The sequence below is a fragment of the Oncorhynchus gorbuscha genome, unplaced genomic scaffold (assembly GCF_021184085.1).
Source record: "Oncorhynchus gorbuscha isolate QuinsamMale2020 ecotype Even-year unplaced genomic scaffold, OgorEven_v1.0 Un_scaffold_333, whole genome shotgun sequence".
NCBI lineage: Eukaryota > Metazoa > Chordata > Actinopteri > Salmoniformes > Salmonidae > Oncorhynchus > Oncorhynchus gorbuscha.
The window spans coordinates 917,763-936,810 of record NW_025745189.1 but is presented as its reverse complement, the minus strand read 5'-3'; the positions used below and the strand labels follow the sequence as shown (position 1 = coordinate 936,810).

The 19,048-nt window shown below is 42.9% G+C and overlaps 1 protein-coding gene across 4 annotated transcripts in view; it reads right to left on the bottom strand.

Annotated features, from left to right (window-relative positions):
• Nucleotides 1-19,048, bottom strand: part of crtc3 (CREB regulated transcription coactivator 3) — an 88,267-nt gene that overhangs the window by 30,502 nt on the left and 38,717 nt on the right. For all 4 annotated transcript variants that reach the window (XM_046333046.1, XM_046333048.1, XM_046333047.1 and 1 more), the window contains exon 4: nt 17,119-17,180. In XM_046333046.1, coding sequence (XP_046189002.1) covers nt 17,119-17,180 — 62 coding nt within the window. The remainder of the gene's footprint in view (nt 1-17,118; nt 17,181-19,048) is intronic.

The window sequence follows — 19,048 nt, the reverse complement described above, 5'->3', positions numbered from 1 at the left end:
ACTACAGGTCTGGATACAGGTCTACTAAAGTGGACTGACTACAGGTCTGGAAACAGGTCTACTAAAGTGGACTGACTACAGGTCTGGAAACAGGTCTACTAAAGTGGACTGACTACAGGTCTGGAAACAGGTCTACTAAAGTGGACTGACTAAGTAAAGGAACCCCCTAAAAAACAAATAATGTCCATCAGACATTCAACTATGCTTTGTGGAAAGTCAATCTTTTTCAGAAGGAACTGACTTCACCTATTTGAATACAGATTCCCAAAAGTTTTTTCATAACAATAAAAAAACGGATCTCAGAAAGTACCGTAACTACTTTTGTAAATGATTGGAATTCACATCTGAGAAAGCAACTAAATGTAAAACAAATTGAATACAGATCTCAGGAAGTGACGACTTTTCCGAAATGATTGGATTGGCTGCCTTCAACTAATGACAAGGCTGTATCTGGAACTGCATGTTGAAGATATAATGAAGAGAGTACACCATTTACTATACTATTCCAATCTGAGAGTCATATTTGATCTAGACAATACATTTCTATCTGAACATTCTGTAAATGTCCATTGCCCCAGGTGTATATAATCAAGTCAAACCAATGATATTTTGTACAGATAAGTACAGTATATAGCTCAACTACTATACAAGTCTTTAAACATGCCACTGAAAAGGTCGAAAGATGAAATACATTTTTATAATACCTGAAAACACTGCAGAGTAATTCAAAAGCAATTTGCAAACAGCACGTTGAATGCTGAGCAGAAACAACGTTGAAGCTTTTTGTCCATCGGAGGGTGAATGTTCTTGTTTTAAACACACATTATACTATCTTTAAAGGGATCGTTTAAGTAGAATACAAACTAACATGATTTTCAACCTACCTTGGCTGTAGTTGATTCAAGAAGGCTGTTTTGGGATGTTTAGTTTCCTTTCATAACTTAATAGCCATATTTTGTTACTGATAGCATTCTCAGTAACACTTAACATGACATTGTTCTTGTGCCTCTGTGTAATCAAGCTACAATTACTTTGAGCAACATTTTATTAGCATGTTGTTAAATAATACTTTGGTAATTGCATTTTAATTACATAGCAATGAGCTGAGAGTTTAACTACTGTACACAAGAGGAATAGTGACCGTTCCTTATTCCACTTATGTTATAACACAATTATTATGCAATTCTAAATGTCTACTAAAGATTTCTTGTTTAGAGCCCATTTGGTTGTGCTGTCCAGTAAAACATGTTCACAACTCAAATCTGTTCAGTGTGCTGTTATTACACTTGCTTTGGGATACTAGTTGTATCTGCCAAAACAAGTGCATTGATCTAGACACTCAATGTGTGCATTGTGTTCTGGTTTCATTTGCAATAGTTTACCAGACTGTGCCAGGTGTGTGGGTGTAAACAGACCCCTATGAGATTGTGGAGAGCCCGGTGTTAACCCTTTTCAACTGAATCCACATGTTGGACGACTGGGATTGAACTGGGAGTTGATGCGAAGCAACAAGCAGAGTTATGCTACGGGGGACCAGCCCTACTCACCAGGGACGAAACAGGAGCACTAAACACAAGTATGTCTGACCAGGTGGACTAGCTGTGACTGGGATTGAACTGGGAGTTGATGCGAAGCAACAAGCAGAGTTATGCTATACTCACCAGGGATCGTTTAAACAGGAGCACTAAACACAAGTTGTCTGACCAGGTGGACTAGCTGTGACTGGGATTGAACTGGGAGTTGAGTTTCCTTTCAAACAACAAGCAGATTTATGCTACTGATACTCACCAGGGACTCAGGAGCACTAAACACAAGTATGTCTGACCAGGTGGACTAGCTGTGACTGGGATTGAACTGGGAGTTGAGGCTACAACAAGCAGAGTTATGCTTTGAGCACCAGCCCTACTCACCAGGGATTAACAGGAGCACTAAACACAAGTATGTCTGACCAGGTGGACTAGCTGTGACTGGGATTGAACTGGGAGTTGATGCGAAGCAACAAGCAGAGTTATGCTGTACACGGGGACCAGCCCTACTCACCAGGGACGATAACAGGAGCACTAAACACAAGTATGTCTGACCAGGTGGACTAGCTGTGCCTGGGATTGAACTGGGAGTTGAGAGCAACAAGCAGAGTTATGGTTGGGGGACCAGCCCTACTCACCAGGGAAAACAGGAGCACTAAACACAAATATGTCTGACCAGGTGGACTAGCTGTGACTGGGATTGAACTGGGAGTTGAGGCGAACAAGCAGAGTTATGCTATCTGCCCTACTCACCAGGGACGTGCAGGAGCACTAAACACAAGTATGTCTGACCAGGTGGACTAGCTGTGCCTGGGATTGAACTGGGAGTTGATGCGAGAACAAGCAGGTTATGCTACGGGGGACCAGCCCTACTCACCAGGGATGAAACAGGAGCACTAAACACAAGTATGTCTGACCAGGTGGACTAGCTGTGACTGGGATTGAACTGGGAGTTGAGGCGAAGCAACAAGCAGAGTTATGCTACGGGGGACCAGCCCTACTCACCAGGGACGAAACAGGAGCACTAAACACAAGTATGTCTGACCAGGTGGACTAGCTGTGACTGGGATTGAACTGGGAGTTGAGGCGAAGCAACAAGCAGAGTTATGCTACGGGGGACCAGCCCTACTCACCAGGGACGAAACAGGAGCACTAAACACAAGTATGTCTGACCAGGTGGACTAGCTGTGCCACAGTTCTGTAGATTATACAATTCAAGCCATCTTCATTGATCCAGACAACAGGGGATTGTGGTTATTCTTGTCATCCTACACTATTGGCAGGGAGGGAGCAGCACAGGGTGAGGCACAGAGCAGTGCCCATAGTGCAGGTTAGGGGTTATGTGCCTTTCTCAAGGGCACATGTGCAGTAGGTGGTGCCTGAGATCTTGATGCCAGCCACCCTGCGGTTGCTGCCTCCCTCTCGCCATATCCCCAGAGCACCAGGTACTGTAAGACAACTGTAGATCAAATCAGAACATCAACTAAGTTACACCAGGAAAAAAAAACACTTCAACTTTTACAACATTTTATCACTATTCCTTACAACCCTTAGGCTGCATCCACACTTTTCCACATGGCAGAGACAAACACAAGTATCTGTGAAAATGAGCAAAGAATCAAGTTAAAAACCAACTCAAAATCTCTGAAGGCCTCATTGTAGATGACTAGCGAACAGCTGCTGTGACAGTGGAAGACACCAGCTGAAGGAGAATAGAGACTCTCTGCAGGAGAAACCCAGTGATGTTCAACCATGACTACATTTAGATTACTGAATTTAGCAATTACACGCTCATCCTGTGACACTCATGGTTGCTACTATCACACATTGTGGTCTGATAAAGTGTGTAATACAATGATAAGCTCACTGGAAGTGGCCTCTGAATCCCAAATCAACCCCTAGCCCCCCCCCCCCCAGTCACTTGTGTAGATCTGAGAAGATTGGAAATGTAAGAAATATGGTGGTTGTGGGCAATTCCAGTGTCACTGATTTTTTAAAAATTGTATCCTCTTAGAAATGTATTTCAAACATAAAGCAATGATTGAAAAGTTAAACCATACAACTCGATGCACAAGGACTATTTTAACCATTTCCACTGAAGATTTTACAAAACATTTACTTGAAGAACAGCGCAGATGCAAAGTTTGGTAGCAGAATGACTGCACAAAACTGAATTTTCTTACCAAACATTGCATCTGCACTTTCAAGTAAATGTGTTTTTGTAAAATGTTCTGCAGAAAATGTTAATAAGTCCTTGTGCATAGAGTTGTATGGTTTTGACATACATTGTAAAGTGAAAGATCTGAGTCTCAGTGTCACTCTGTTGCAGTGGAATGACCCGTGTGTCGGAGATCCATTTCACCCTCTGATAGACCAGGGGAATGGTCGGCATATTGTTTACACCTATTCAATCCTCTCAAATCTACGTAAGTACACTGCCTCGGGGCCGTGGGTAGGGTTTGATTTGGGATTCAGGGCCAGAGTAAGGGGGACAGCCAACTTCCCAGTCCAAACATGATCTTCTTAGATGGGATCCATCGTTGCCAAGGCCAGCAGTTCTCCCATCTGCCTACAGGGGGCGATCTCTGCTTCTCTCCTGAGGGGCGCTTTGCACTGCATCGTCACCTCCCTTCTATTAAAAAGTGTGGGGGGAGGCTAATAAAAATGGTCCACACCAACCTGTCATATCACTAAGCTCCTAGACACACTGGGGGTGCTGTATTTAGACTCACCCAGCAAAGTACACACTCCAGGAAGACGGACTTTGGAGCCAGTGGGATATATACCAAATACTCCACCCACCCTGCACTTTCAGTAGGTACACTGCAGCTGGGTGTTCTGCAATGCTATGACAGTACACACACACGTCTCATGAGCTGCTTTCCCCAGATGACAGCGGCTTTATTACACATTTCCATGTAAAGCTGTGTGTCCCTCCTCCCCCTGTACTGTATTGGGGCTTAGCAGCATGGGCCATATGGAGTTGGAACAGCCACACATGCCTTCCCCTGCCTTTCTCTCAGTCTCTATCCCTCTCTCCCTTTGTCTCTATCCATCTCTCCCTTTGTCTCTATCCATCTGTCTCTATCCATCTCTCCCTTTGTCTCTATCCATCTCTCCCCATCTCTCCCTTTGTCTCTATCCATCTCTCCCTTTGTCTCTATCCATCTCTCCCTTTGTCTCTATCCATCTCTCCCTTTGTCTCTATCCATCTCTCCCTTTGTCTCTATCCATCTCTCCCTTTGTCTCTATCCATCTCTCCATTTGTCTCTATTAGAGATCGACCGATTATGATTTTTCAACGCCAATACCGATACCGATTATTGGGGGACCAAAAAAGCCGATAACGATTAATTGGACGATTTCTTTTTACATTTATTTGTAATAATGACAATTACAACAATACTGAATGAACACTTATTTTAACTTAATATAATACATCAAAAAATCAATTTAGCCTCAAGTAAATAATGAAACATGTTCAATTTGGTTTAAATAATGCAAAAACAAAGTGTTGGAGAAGAAAGTAAAAGTGCAATATGTGCTATGTAAAAAAGATAACGTTTCAGTTCCTTGCTCAGAACATGAGAACATATGAAAGCTGGTGGTTCCTTTTAAACATGAGTCTTCAATATTCCCAGGTAAGAAGTTTTAGGTTGTAGTTACTATAGGACTATTTCCCTCTATACCATTTGTATTTTATTAACCGTTGACTATTGGATGTTCTTATAGGCACTTTAGTATTGCCAGTGTAACAGTATAGCTTCCGTCCCTCTAGTTAGCCATTTCACTTCGGTTACACCAGCCTCATCTCGGGAGTTGATAGGCTTGAAGTCATAAACAGCGCAATGCTTGACGCACAACGAAGAGCTGCTGGCAAAACGCACGAAAATACTGTTTGAATGAATGTTTACGCACCTGCTTCTGCCTACCACCGCTCAGTCAGATACTTGTATGCTTATATGCTCAGTCAGATTATATGCAACGCAGGACACGCTAGATAATATCTAGTAATATCATCAATCATGTGTAGTTAACTAGTGATTATGATTGATTGTTTTTTATTAGATACGTTTAATGCTAGCTAGGAACATACCTTGGCTTACTGCATTCGCGTAACAGGCAGTCTCCTTGTGGAGTGCAACGAGAGAGAGGCAGGTCGTTATCGCATTGGACAAGTAAACTGTAAGATTGCAAGATTGGATCCCTCGAGCTGACAAGGTGAAAATCTGTCGTTCTGCCTCTGAACAAGGCAGTTAACCCACCGTTCCTAGGCCGTCATTGAAAATAAGAATGTGTTCTTAATTGACTTGCCTAGTTACATAAAGATGAAATAAAAAGGTATAAAAATAAATAAAAAAAGAATCATCAAATCGGCACCCAAAAATACAGATTGTTATGAAAACTTGAAATCGGCCCTAATTAATCGGCCATTCCGATTAATCGGTCGACCTCTAGTCTCTATTCATCTCCCCCTTTGTCTCTATTCATCTCTCCCTTTCCGTCGTCTCTATTCATCTCTCCTTTGTCTCTATTCATCTCTCCCTTTCCGTCTCTATTCATCTCTCCCTTCTCTATTCATCTCTCCTTTCCGTCTCTATTCATCTCCCTTTCCGTCTCTATTCATCTCTCCCTGTCTCTATTCATCTCTCCCTTTCTGTCTCTATTCATCTCTCCCTTTCCGTCTCTATCATCTCTCCCTTTCCTCTATTCATCTCTCCTTTCCGTCTCTATTCATCTCTCCCTTTCCGTCTCTATTCATCTCTCCCTTTCCGTCTCTATTCATCTCTCCCTTTCCGTCTCTATTCATCTCTCCCTTTCCGTCTCTATTCATCTCTCCCTTTCCGTCTCTATTCATCTCTCCCTTTCTGTCTCTATTCATCTCTCCCTTTCCGTCTCTATTCATCTCTCCCTTTCCGTCTCTATTCATCTCTCCCTTTCCGTCTCTATTCATCTCTCCCTTTCCGTCTCTATTCATCTCTCCCTTTCCGTCTGTATTCATCTCTCCCTTTCCGTCTCTATTCATCTCTCCCTTTCCGTCTCATCTCTCCCTTTCCGTCTGTCTCTATTCATCTCTCCCTTTGTCTGTCTCTATTCATCTCTCCCTTTCTGTCTCTATTCATCTCTCCCTTTGTCTCTATTCATCTCTCCCTTTCCGTCTCTATTCATCCTCCTTTCCGTCTCTATTCATCTCTCCCTTTCCGTCTCTCATTCATCTCTCCCATTTCCCTTTCCGTCTCTATTCATCTCTCCCTCTATTCATTTCCTTCTCTATTCATCTCTCCCTTTGTCTGTATTCATCTCTCCCTTTCCGTCTGTCTCTATTCATCTCTATTCATCTCTCCCTTTGTCTCTATTCATCTCTCCCTTTCCGTCTCTATTCATCTCTCCCTTTCCCTCTATTCATCTCTCCCTTTCCGTCTCTATTCATCTCTCCCTTTCCGTCTCTATTCATCTCTCCCTTTGTCTGTATTCATCTCTCCCTTTCTGTCTCTATTCATCTCTCCCTTTCCGTCTCTATTCATCTCTCCCTTTCCGTCTCTATTCATCTCTCCCTTTCAGTCTCTATTCATCTCTCCCTTTCAGTCTCTATTCATCTCTCCCTTTCAGTCTCTATTCATCTCTCCCTTTCCGTCTATTCATCTCTCCCTTTGTCTGTATTCATCTCTCCCTTTCAGTCTCTATTCATCTCTCCCTTTCAGTCTCTATTCATCTCTCCCTTTGTCTCTATTCATCTCTCCCTTTCCGTCTCTATTCATCTCTCCCTTTCCGTCTCTATTCATCTCTCCCTTTCAGTCTCTATTCATCTCTCCCTTTGTCTCTATTCATCTCTCCCTTTCCGTCTCTATTCATCTCTCCCTTTGTCTCTATTCATCTCTCCCTTTCCTTCTCTATTCATCTCTCCCTTTGTCTCTATTCATCTCTCCCTTTCCGTCTCTATTCATCTCCCTTTTCCTCTCCCTTTCCGTCTCTATTCATCTCTCCCTTTGTCTCTATTCATCTCTCCCTTTCCGTCTCTATTCATCTCTCCTTTCCGTCTCTATTCATCTCTCTCCCCTTTCCGTCTGTATTCATCTCTCCCTTTCCGTCTCATCTCTCCCTTTCCGTCTCTATTCATCTCTCCCTTTCTCTATTCATCTCTCCCTTTCCGTCTCTATTCATCTCTCCCTTTCCGTCTCTATTCATCTCTCCCTTTCCGTCTGTCTCTATTCATCTCTCCCTTTGTCTCTTTTCATCTCTCCCTTTGTCTCTATTCATCTCTTTCGGTCTCTATTCATCTCTCACTTTCCATCTCTTTTCATCTCTCCCTTTGTCTCTTTTCATCATCTCCCTTTCCGTCTCTATTCATCTCTCCCTTTCCGTCTCTATTCATCTCTCCCTTTGTCTGTATTCATCTCTCCCTTTGTCTCTTTTCATCTCTCCCTTTCCGTCTCTATTCATCTCTCCCTTTCCGTCTCTATTCATCTCTCCCTTTCCGTCTCTATTCATCTCTCCCTTTCCGTCTCTATTCATCTCTCCCTTTCCGTCTGTATTCATCTCTCCCTTTGTCTGTATTCATCTCTCCCTTTGTCTGTATTCATCTCTCCCTTTGTCTGTATTCATCTCTCCCTTTGTCTGTATTCATCTCTCCCTTTGTCTGTATTCATCTCTCCCTTTGTCTGTATTCATCTCTCCCTTTGTCTGTATTCATCTCTCCCTTTGTCTGTATTCATCTCTCCCTTTGTCTGTATTCATCTCTCCCTTTGTCTGTATTCATCTCTCCCTTTGTCTGTATTCATCTCTCATTTCTCTCGGTCCATTCCTCACCATCCCTGTCTTCTGTCTTTCTCTCTCCATCCATCCGTCCCAGTTAGCAGGATGGTCGACAGACTCACTGGTACTGGTTTGTCTCCAAGACCATCTTAGGGCAGCTGCCAGTACACTTAATATTCACCCTACAGAATCATGAAGATGATCATCTGAGATCACAGAAATGCATTTGGTATAATATTCCCGACACAAGAACAGAGTTTGGTAGGAGGGGCTTTAGCTTTGAAACCTGTTATTTTAAGCTCTCTTATGCACTTTGCACTGTTTTAACTTCCATTCATTGTGTTCTCATATGGAACTATATGTATGCTGCTTCTCCAGGGCTCACTTTTTTATTTTTTATAAATTTTACCTTTATTTAACTAGGCAAGTCAGTTAAGAACAAATTCTTATTTTCAATGACTGCCTAGGAACAGTGGGTTAACTGCCTGTTCAGGGGCAGAACGACAGATTTGTACCTTGTCAGCTCGGGGGTTTCAACTTGCAACCTTCCGGTTGCTAGCCCAACACTCTAACCACTAGGCTACTTGGAAAAGAGATGTCTCAATGTGTCATCTCTCGTTAAATAAAGGATGAATAAAAACACAATATCCTTCTTTCCCATCCCTCCAGAGGATAGAAACAAATCTATAAATTAAAAGACTTGTGAAAACAACACGGCCTGCTAGACGATTAGAGGCCGTACAGAGGCCAGAGGAGAATCACAGAATCACAGATATGAGGATTAGCTGCCACGAATCACACAGGGAATAGGTTGCGGTCAAATATTGCTCAGAGGATCGTGTGCATGGTGCATGCTGCATGCTACTTTGGCCGTCTGATGCCATTCGTTGTCAACGGTCTTTTTTAGCTATTCAACTGTACAGTTACAGCACGGCTGGGCTCATTGATTTAATCTGCGCCCCAAATGGCAACCTATTCCCTACATAGGGCACTACTTTTGACCAGAGCCCTATGGACCCTGGTCAAAAGCAGTGTACCTAGGGAATAGGGTGCCATTGAGGGCACACTGAGCTGGTGTGAGAGAGAGGAAGTGATCTTAACATACGTTAACCAAAATAGAGGCTTGTTGTTAATGGGTGGGTGGTGGTAGATAATTAAACAGACCACCTAAGCAGAGGATAAAGGTTCTCTAGAATCAGAAATACATCACACACTCACACAGAGAAAGCACAGGAATGTCTAAATCCCATCCCCAGGAGGGCCTTTTTGTTAGTCTATCCCGGGGGAGATCAGTGTAAGATCCCATTCCCAAGAAGACCTTTAAGTTAGTCTATCCCTGGGGGGAGGTCAGTGTAAGAGCCTATCCCTGTGGAGAACAGGCCAGGCTGGGAAGAGAGCAGGGCCATGGAAAGATGGATGGTGTGTACAGTGCCTTCTGAAAGTATTCACACCACTTAACTTTTTCCACATTTTGTTGTGTTAGAAAGTTGGATTAAAATGTATTTAATTGTTCTTTTTTGTCAACTATCTACACAGAATACTCTTTGTCAAAGTGGAATATTTTTTTTAACATTAGTAAAACATTTATGAAATATAAAACAGTAATATATCTTGATTAGATAAGTCTTCAACCCCCTGAGTCAATTCATGTTAGAATCACCTCCGGCAGCAATTACAGCTGTGAGTCTTTCTGGGTAAGTCTGTAAGAGCTTTGCAAATCTAGATTGTACAATATTTGCACATTATTATTTTTAAAATGATTCAAGCTCTGTCAAGTTGATCATTGCTAGACAGACATTTTCAAGTCTTGCCATAGATTTTCAAGCCAATTTAAGTTAAAACTGTAACCAGGCCACTCAAGAACATTCACTGTCTTCATAGATTTGTGTAGATTTGACCTTATGTTTTAGGTTATTGTCCTGCTGAAAGGGGAATTTATCAGCCAGTGTCTGTTGGAAAGCAGACTGAACCAGGTTTTCCTCTAGGATTTTGCCTATGCTTAGCTCAATTTAGTTCATTTTTATCATTAAAAAAACTCCCTAAACTTTGCCGATGACAAGCATAACCATAACATGATGCAGCCACCACAGCGCTTGAAAATATGAAGAGCAGAGATTTTCCCCAAACATAACTTTTTTTTACTTTAGTGCCTTATTGCAAACAGGATGCATGTATTGGAATAGTTTTTATTCTTTACAGGCTTCCTTTCTTCCATTCTGTCAAATTAGGTTAGTATTGTGGAGTAACTACAATGTTGATCCATCCTCAGTTTTCTCATTTACATTTAAGTCATTTAGCAGACGCTCTTATCCAGAGCGACTTACAAATTGGTGCATTCACCTTATGACATCCAGTGGAACAGCCACTTTACAATAGTGCATCTAAATCTTTTAAGGGGGGGGGGTGAGAAGGATTACTTTATCCTTTTTAGCTATTCAACTGTACAGTTACAACTCTAACTATTAAAAAGGGTGAAATCCCTGAGTGGTGTCCTTCTCCAGCAAAGGAGTGTAATTAATAAACTTCACCATGTTCAAAAGGGATATTCAATGTCTTATTTTTTTAACCCATCTACCAATAAGTACCCTTCTTTGTGAAGTATTGGAAAACCTCCCTGGTCTTTATGGTTGGATGTGTTTGAAATTCACTTCTCAGCTGAGGGACCTTACAGATAATTGTGTGTGATACTGAGATGGAGTCATTAAAACATATCATTGCACACAGAGTGAGTCCATGCAACTTACGTGTCTTGTTAAGCACATTTTTACCCATGAAAGTATTTAGGCTTGCCATAACAAAGTGGGTTGAATACTTACCAATTCAAGACATTTTAGCTTTTAATTAATTTGCAAAAATGTTACACATTGTTCAACCTTCAGATTATGTGGTATTGTGTGTAGGCCAGTGACACAAAATATCATTCTAATCCAATTTAAATTAGGCTGTACAAAGGGTGTGAATACTTTCTGAAGGCACTGTAGGTGGGGGTGGAGGAGGGCGTGGGACAGGGAGAGAGCCAGAGACCCCGGTGACTGACCCTGGTCCAGCTGGGCTCCATAGGGACACATCAGTGCCTCTTGCCCAGGGCCCAAGTCTCCAGACCCAGGGTGCAGGGCCCTAGCCAAGGAACGCCTCTACCCAGACACCGGTGGGATCATGGCTCCCTCTTGGGGAGTAGTGTACTGAGAAACCAGCTCCAAATACACAACCTGACCCCTTCTTCACTGGGGTCACACCAGACACACTGAACACCCACTATAACAGGCCATGAGAAGAGGAGGGGGAAGGGAGCGAGCGAGAGAAAGAGGGGGAGGGAGAAAGGGAGAGCGAGAGATGGAGAGACCAAAAGGAAGGAAGAGGAAGAGGGTATTTTGCACCAAATTGATCAATTCCTCCGGAGAGATCTAACAGGTCAGGCAGCCATATTTAGATGTGAGAGAACCACAACCTTAAAATAACAATCTGGAGGGGGAGATAATGATAAAACCTGTTGTCCCGACAGCTAGTCAGAGAGAGGACAGTGCACTACATAGGGAATAGGGTGCCATTTAGGACGTAACCAGGGACTGTGTGTGTGAACGGTGCGGTTCCCCTAGCTGCATATCTGTCGTGCTTGCCTGGCCCGCGCTGCCAATCCCAAAGCATTGACCCCATTGGTCTCTAAGCCCACTGATCTGAAAGCAGGCTTTAGACAAGCCAGCAGCCTGCAATGCATCTCGGCGCACTGGAGTGGTTTCACAACGCTAGACAGACAAGAGCACACACATACAATACTAATGGATACAAAGCCTCCAAAGAAAAACACACACAAATAAACACTTGCTATCTACACTCTGGATCAGCACTTCATCCTCTCGTAATTGTCTGTTTGATGACAGCCGGGGACACTAAGCCTGTGTATAGGCAGCGGGCTCTGATCTGCTCTCTGGGGCGCGGACAGAGCTGAAAGGGTTAAGGGGATTTGTGGCCCGTCTCCAGGCAACCTGCCGAGGCGGTAATGCAGTGCAGATGTGGTCGGCGCTGTAAACACTTCCCACTCTGCTCTCTCCCCTGAGATGGACCAGCACTGGAGCATCTGTCTCCTAGACCCAGACTGAATCTCAGCAACAAGACCACAGAGTCAAGCAGAGACACATTAACAAATCAATTCAATATACAAAAACACAGTGACCGATCCAAACTGACAGCCACAAAACAGACACCACCAACACTACCAGTCCCTTATTGGCACAGACCTGAAATACTACCAGATCGATACACTCCCAAGAACTACACACTCACAGACCGAATGCTGCCTTCTCATCTGTGTTGATATGTGTAAGAGCATCTGCTTAATGACCAAAATGCCAAATGTATTTTCCATTATCTAGGAAGAACAGACCAGCCCACAGTGCAGATCTGCTGTCACCCACTGAAACACATTCTGACACTAGTTGGTTTCAATACAAATCTACAGCCTGTAGATGAGAACTTCTTAGGTCAAGGAAAACAACTAAAAGAGGAAACTACTTCCCATTGGCCTTTGAAGAATGTAACATGGCATGGGCACTACTACCACCACAACACATGTAAGCACACAACCTCAGGGTCAAAAATAGAACAAGGCCTATATCAACAAACGAAGGTCCGGTGGGCTTGAAACTCAGCCATCCAACAGACAGTCAGCAGACGCAAAGCTAACTGCTAAGTAGCTAGTTCTACTTTGTTGGGGTAAGGAGAAGTTGCCTCGAGGTGCTGGTCTTGGGTCAGTTTTGTATTTCCCCAATTAATGGGTAAGGTTAGGATTCGGGAAGATGATCCTAGATCTGTACTTACAGCACTAATGTGGAGGGCATAGATCTGCTGGGAACCTGCTTCTCAACTGGTGGATCAGAAGACACTTGTGGCCGATTGCTTCTGGGTCACAGCAGGTTGTTGCTCACAATACCAGTATCTACCATACTGCATAACATGAATCAGACTAAACTACAACACAATCTACACAGAGAGCAGATTCATAGCCAACCTTGGCCTTTCTCCATTTCCCTACACCCACATTAACATCTACTAAAATATGCATATGCAACCAATAACATTTGACTTGATGGCAGGGGCTACCACTGAAAAGCACTTCAAATACAAGACAGACCCAAATTACTCCCAGATCTTCTCACCAATCTAGCTTGAGCTTCACAGTGACTTTGAGAGGGGAAATAAATATACTGAACAAAAATATAAAATGCAACAATTAAAGATTTTACTGAATGATCAGTCAAATTTTAAAAAATCATTAGGCCCTAATATATGGATTTCACATGAGTGGGCAGGGGTGCAGCCATGGGGAGCCAGGCCCAGCCAATCAGAACGAGTTTCTCCCCAGAAAAGGGCTTTATTACAGACAGAAATACCCCCCCCCCCCCCCCCGACCCCCCAACCCCTTCAGACGATCCCACAGGTGAGGAAGCCGGATGTGGAGGTCCTGGGCAGGCGTGGTTACACGTGGTCTGCGGGTGTGAGGACATACTGCCAAATTCTCTAAAATGATGTTGAAGCCAGCTTATGGTAGAGAAATGAACATTCAATTCTAGAGCAACAGCTCTGGTGGACATTCCTGCAGTCAGCATGTCAATTGCACGCTCCCTTAAAACTTGAGACATCTGTGGCATTGTGTTGTGACAAAAGTGCACATTTTAAAGTGGCCTTTTATTATCCCCAGCACAAGATTCACCTGTGTAATGACCTTGGAAGGGAAAAGGAACATAAAAAATGGTCACTTATAGGGATGTAAACCAATTTGTGCATATAGAACATTTCTGGGATTATTTTTATTTCAGCTCATGAAACATGGAACCAACACTTTACGTGTAGCGTTTATATTTTAATTAAGTGTACAAACTTATGTTATGTTTTCCTTCATCAGTTAACATTAAGTGGTGACATGAGAATCAAGACCCAGAAAGGATCAAAAACGCACAACCCAGACTTCACACCAAGTTCAGCGGAGAGTCAATGTGGTGGAAAACTCCAACAACAACTGAAAATATTAACTATAAACAGTGGAGTCACAGATTAACTGGAACAGATCGCAGAGCTCGCTTCACCCTTTGACCCTACCGAGAGCACCAAAAAACAGAGAGGGACGGATGTGACCTTAACACACGCGGTGCACACAGTAGTCAGAGCCAACAGAGGGGAGCATATCCCTGTAACACTGTGGAGTGGAGCGGGAGGCTAGGATTGGCCAGCAGGGCCATGGAGGGGTTAGTGCCAATAATGCTGAGGGAGCAAGGAAGATGGAGAGAGGAGGGAGAGAGAGACTGAAATAAAATGATAAATTATGCCATTTATATTTCATGGGGCAAGATACCATAAAGAGAGAGAGAGAGAGAGCGAGCAAAGGATAGAGATATGGAGAGAGATCTAAAAGAAATACCTAAAAGAGGAGAGAAAGCAATATAGAAAGATTACGGTAAGCTGGACACACAACTCTGTCCTTGAGGGATGGAAGTGTGTTAGTCAGAGAAGAATGCATGTGGTGAGTAGTTGGGTGGACACCAGGGCCTCTGGTCCAGTAGAGAGAAGCATTAAGACAGGTCTTAGACATCAATAAAACACAGACATTTAAAACTGTGCATCAATACAAGGCATTAACAACATGTCTTTCAGCAACCACAAAAACAAGAGTCATTCAATCAATCCCTAGAATATGGTGAAACAGAGCCTTAACATGAGGACCTCAAAGACATTCATCATTAGCCAAGTCACTTTTGCTCATATGATGTATTCTATACTGTGTAGCTAGCATGTCACATAATGCCTAGGATCGCTTGGTTTGCTGAAAATCCATTGGGTGGCCTCTGGAAGCACTTGATTAGCAGCCATCTGAATGAGGGATGTACACATAAAACACTGGTTACCAAGTCAACACGTTTAACCAGTTCAGGGCAGTAACTGAAGAGAGGAAGTGGGAAAAGTTGTGTTTGTCTGCCGAGGCTGAATGCTCTAAAACAAATACATCACTGTTCACCGTCTAAGGGTTAAATATGGTCCTATTTGATCTAATAAATTATCCCCAAGGGAGATTCTTGAAGGAAAACAAGGAAGTATAACTACACTGAAATCCTGATTTAATGTCCTAACGCAGTCGGATTCATAATCATAACCTGATTTTTCAACTAAAACATAGGCCCACCTTCTCTGGTTTTATTGTTTATGTGCGTAATTAGCGAAGCTTCAGAAATGTCTTTACATAAACAATTTGGTTAAACAGTAATAGAGGCGCTGTCAAAAAGTTTAAAACTTCAACAACGCTTAATCTTGTTCAACCAAACCCAATCAGATTTGATCTAGGCTATCACTATCCCACAATGGGTCAATTGTGATGGAGCCAAGAGGCAGTGTGAATCAATCCCAACCCAAATCCAGAGTAAATCTGTGTCCGTATGTTTGTGTAGCACATGCCTGTGTGTATGATGCACATGGCACTCCCTCCCTGCTCTTTCTGGGAACACGAGGTCACATCTGTTTGCTCGGTCAGGAGGTTTGTCATCACAGGCCAACCTGTTTTTGTCTGTCAACAACGACATGAGGGTGTGGACCTGCCGACCTACACACAGATCTTGGGACAGATTTGGATTTCCCCCACTATTGGTTAAGGTTAGGATTGGGGAGGGGAAACCAGGTTTTATGACACTGTCCTCCAGTACAGTACAGTAAGAGCAAAGATGGAGGCCATGTGTGTCCATGCTGGGCTTCAGAGGCTGCAGTTCTACGGGTGTGAGAGGAGAAGGCAGGGCGACTGGCAGCCAGCCAAGCCAACATTCAAAACACACAACTGTATAGAGCGAGAGAGAGAGGAAGAGAGCGGGAGAGGGAGGGGCTCGGCTAAGCCCTTTATTGCAGGGCTGCAATTCACTGCCTTGTAAACACTGGAGGGAGAGAAAACTGTCCAGTAATTACACTGCTGCCTTCTCTAGGTAGGTAAAACCAGGCAGGCAGTTTAACTGAAGAAACACACTAGCACAAACGCGCATGCACACACATGGCAGTGGTACCTAACGAGCATTAATAAGCCATGACATTATCAAATTTTGTAAACGGTGTTGATTTCCCCTTTAAGCTGGAGATACTTAAGCAAAGCACAGGAGGACCACAAAGACTTGTGGGCCAGATTCACCCTATGACAGCAATGAGTCACAACAGCGGCAGGTAGAGCATTAGAATGACGGCATCTGACCTTTAAACCAAAAGGCTATCTGTCAGAAGCACCTCTGTAGACGCGTGGCCCACCTGGGTGCCTCACATGGCAATCTGATCCCTTCACTGAGCATCTCTGAGTAGATACAATGGCTGCATCTCAGATGGCATCCTATCCCCTAGTTACGAGTCCTGGACCCTGGTCAAAAGTAGTGCCCTATATAGGTCACGAACCCTGGTCAAAAGTAGTGCCCTATATAGGTCAGGAGCCCTGGTCAAAAGTAGTGCCCTATATAGGTCAGGAGCCCTGGTCAAAAGTAGTGCCCTATATAGGTCAGGAGCCCTGGTCAAAAGTAGTGCACTATATACAGTAGTCACAAGCCCTGGTCAAAAGTAGTGCATTATGTAGTCACGAGTCCTGGACCCTGGTCAAAAGTAGTGCCCTATATAAGGGATAGGGTGCCATTTGGGATCCAACAATGCTTAATGCAAATCTGCCTGCTGCACAAGGGTATTACTGGGCCATAATCTAGATTCAGAGTAAGTTAAAGTAGCTGTCCAGTGTTCCATGTCGATCAAAAATTACAATTATGTTAAAAACAGGTTTTTTTGTTAGTTGTTTTTACACAACATTACAAATATTAGTATCTGTAAAGCCACTCACCTTCTCCAGTTGTTGTCCGGCGGAGGGGACAGGTACACGGTTCCGTACGGGGAGCTCTCCATGTGGGGCTCAGTCAAGGAAATGACAATAATGGAACACAACTCTGCCATAACAAAACATTACATTTCATGCATTTCTAAATAACAGTGGACTACATTTCCTAACAGTACAACTACTTAACTATTCTATTACTACATTCTAGTCTAATTCCTCATTTGATTCGAGTATGAGATTTCATATTCTACCTAGAGTAAAGATTTCTCTATACACGCACACATGATATGGGACTGAATAAACGCATGCAGGAAATAGTGGTGCGAGGTTCTGGGAACAATATGGCTGCCTGGACTAGGCCCAACCCCCGCAGCGGAGTTCCTGACATTGTCTAGAGAGCAGTAGGGAGTGAAGTGCAATGTAGATTCAGACTATAGACGGCTTTAGACTTTCAGTTAGACTCACCTCACTCTCATGAATGTAAGGTAAGAGGGTCTCTGTGCTTTTCATTGAGAAAGGACAGGCGGAACTCACTCAAAAGCAAAATAGTACTTGATTCTATCAAGTTCTAGCTAGTTTAAAAAACACGTTTCAGGCCAAAAAGCTATCACTAGATGGTTCAAGTGCGGAGACGACGATGCCAGACAAATTAGTGCATATACAAAATATTCCTCTAGCAGCCAAACTCTGGGCTTTTCAAAAAGAAAGACTATCATTAAAAAGCCTACCAGTAAGCAGAAATGATGCACCATTAGCACACACACTGATTTTCTATATGTATTTTGAAAATCAAACAGAAACTTGGCTAAATAAATATGTTGGAGCGCCTCCCATCTCTAATAGGGACTTAGACTACTCTCATTACCAGCCATCATTTGTAAAGGGTCTGGTTAAATAAATATGTTGGAGCGCCTCCCATCTCTAATAGGGACTTAGACTACTCTCATTACCAGCCATCATTTGTAAAGGGTCTGGTTAAATGAAGTCATTTCTACAGAGTGACTGGCTGGGGCAGATGGAGCCTGGTGCCCTCCTGGCAACCCCTAGCACAGATCTCCTTCAGTGACTCTGGCTCGCTGCAATCAAAACACCACACACATTAAGGGCTAGGCAATATATCTCATTCATTTGAATGTAATGTTTCCGTGCGATATTCCAAATGCCTGGAAAACGAATGCTCATTGTCATGCGCGGTACTGCTAGCAGCATTTTAGCCAGACTGTTAAACTAGCTGTCTAGTCAGTGTTTCATAAATCAATTATATAAATTGGCACCTCATTTTGAGAAATAAGTTGGGCCACTTTATTTCAACATCTGAACTAAGTAGACAAGCTAGCATGCTGTTCAAACAGTTGGAGAGGACAGAAGGGTGTGTTCATAACAATTCAACTGTTCTACCTTGTTAGACAGCAAATAGACCCAAGTAGGCTAAATTTAAAATATAAAGATTAGTAGTCTACTCACTAGCACATGGGCTTGAGAGTGTTTATGAGACTGGTGTTAATGATCTAGAATGCCTGCTACAACAAGTTAGTCATTATTAGTGAATGTGCATGGTTGTGGTTATATTTGTAACAAAAATGTTTTTTTCATACAGATTGAAAGACAGATCAGTGATTATTACAAAAAAAAGCAGGTTAAACTATTTAGATAAAATTGTCATCTTATGGATGTGCAAGGCTTATACTTAGGATTAGGATAATTTCACAAGTCCTGAATTCATGTTTATTGCTGACTGTTTGAAATGCAGTGTATTTGAACTTAAATTGTACAACAAAGCTTATTTAGAGATTTACTGTATATTGTGAATTTCCCATAAATTTATTTGACCCTTTATTTAAAAGTTTGATTTTTTGGCCATAATCTCAGACCAGTGTATGAGAGGACATAATGGAAGGAGATCCCATCCCAACATATTTGTGATCGCAAATTCATC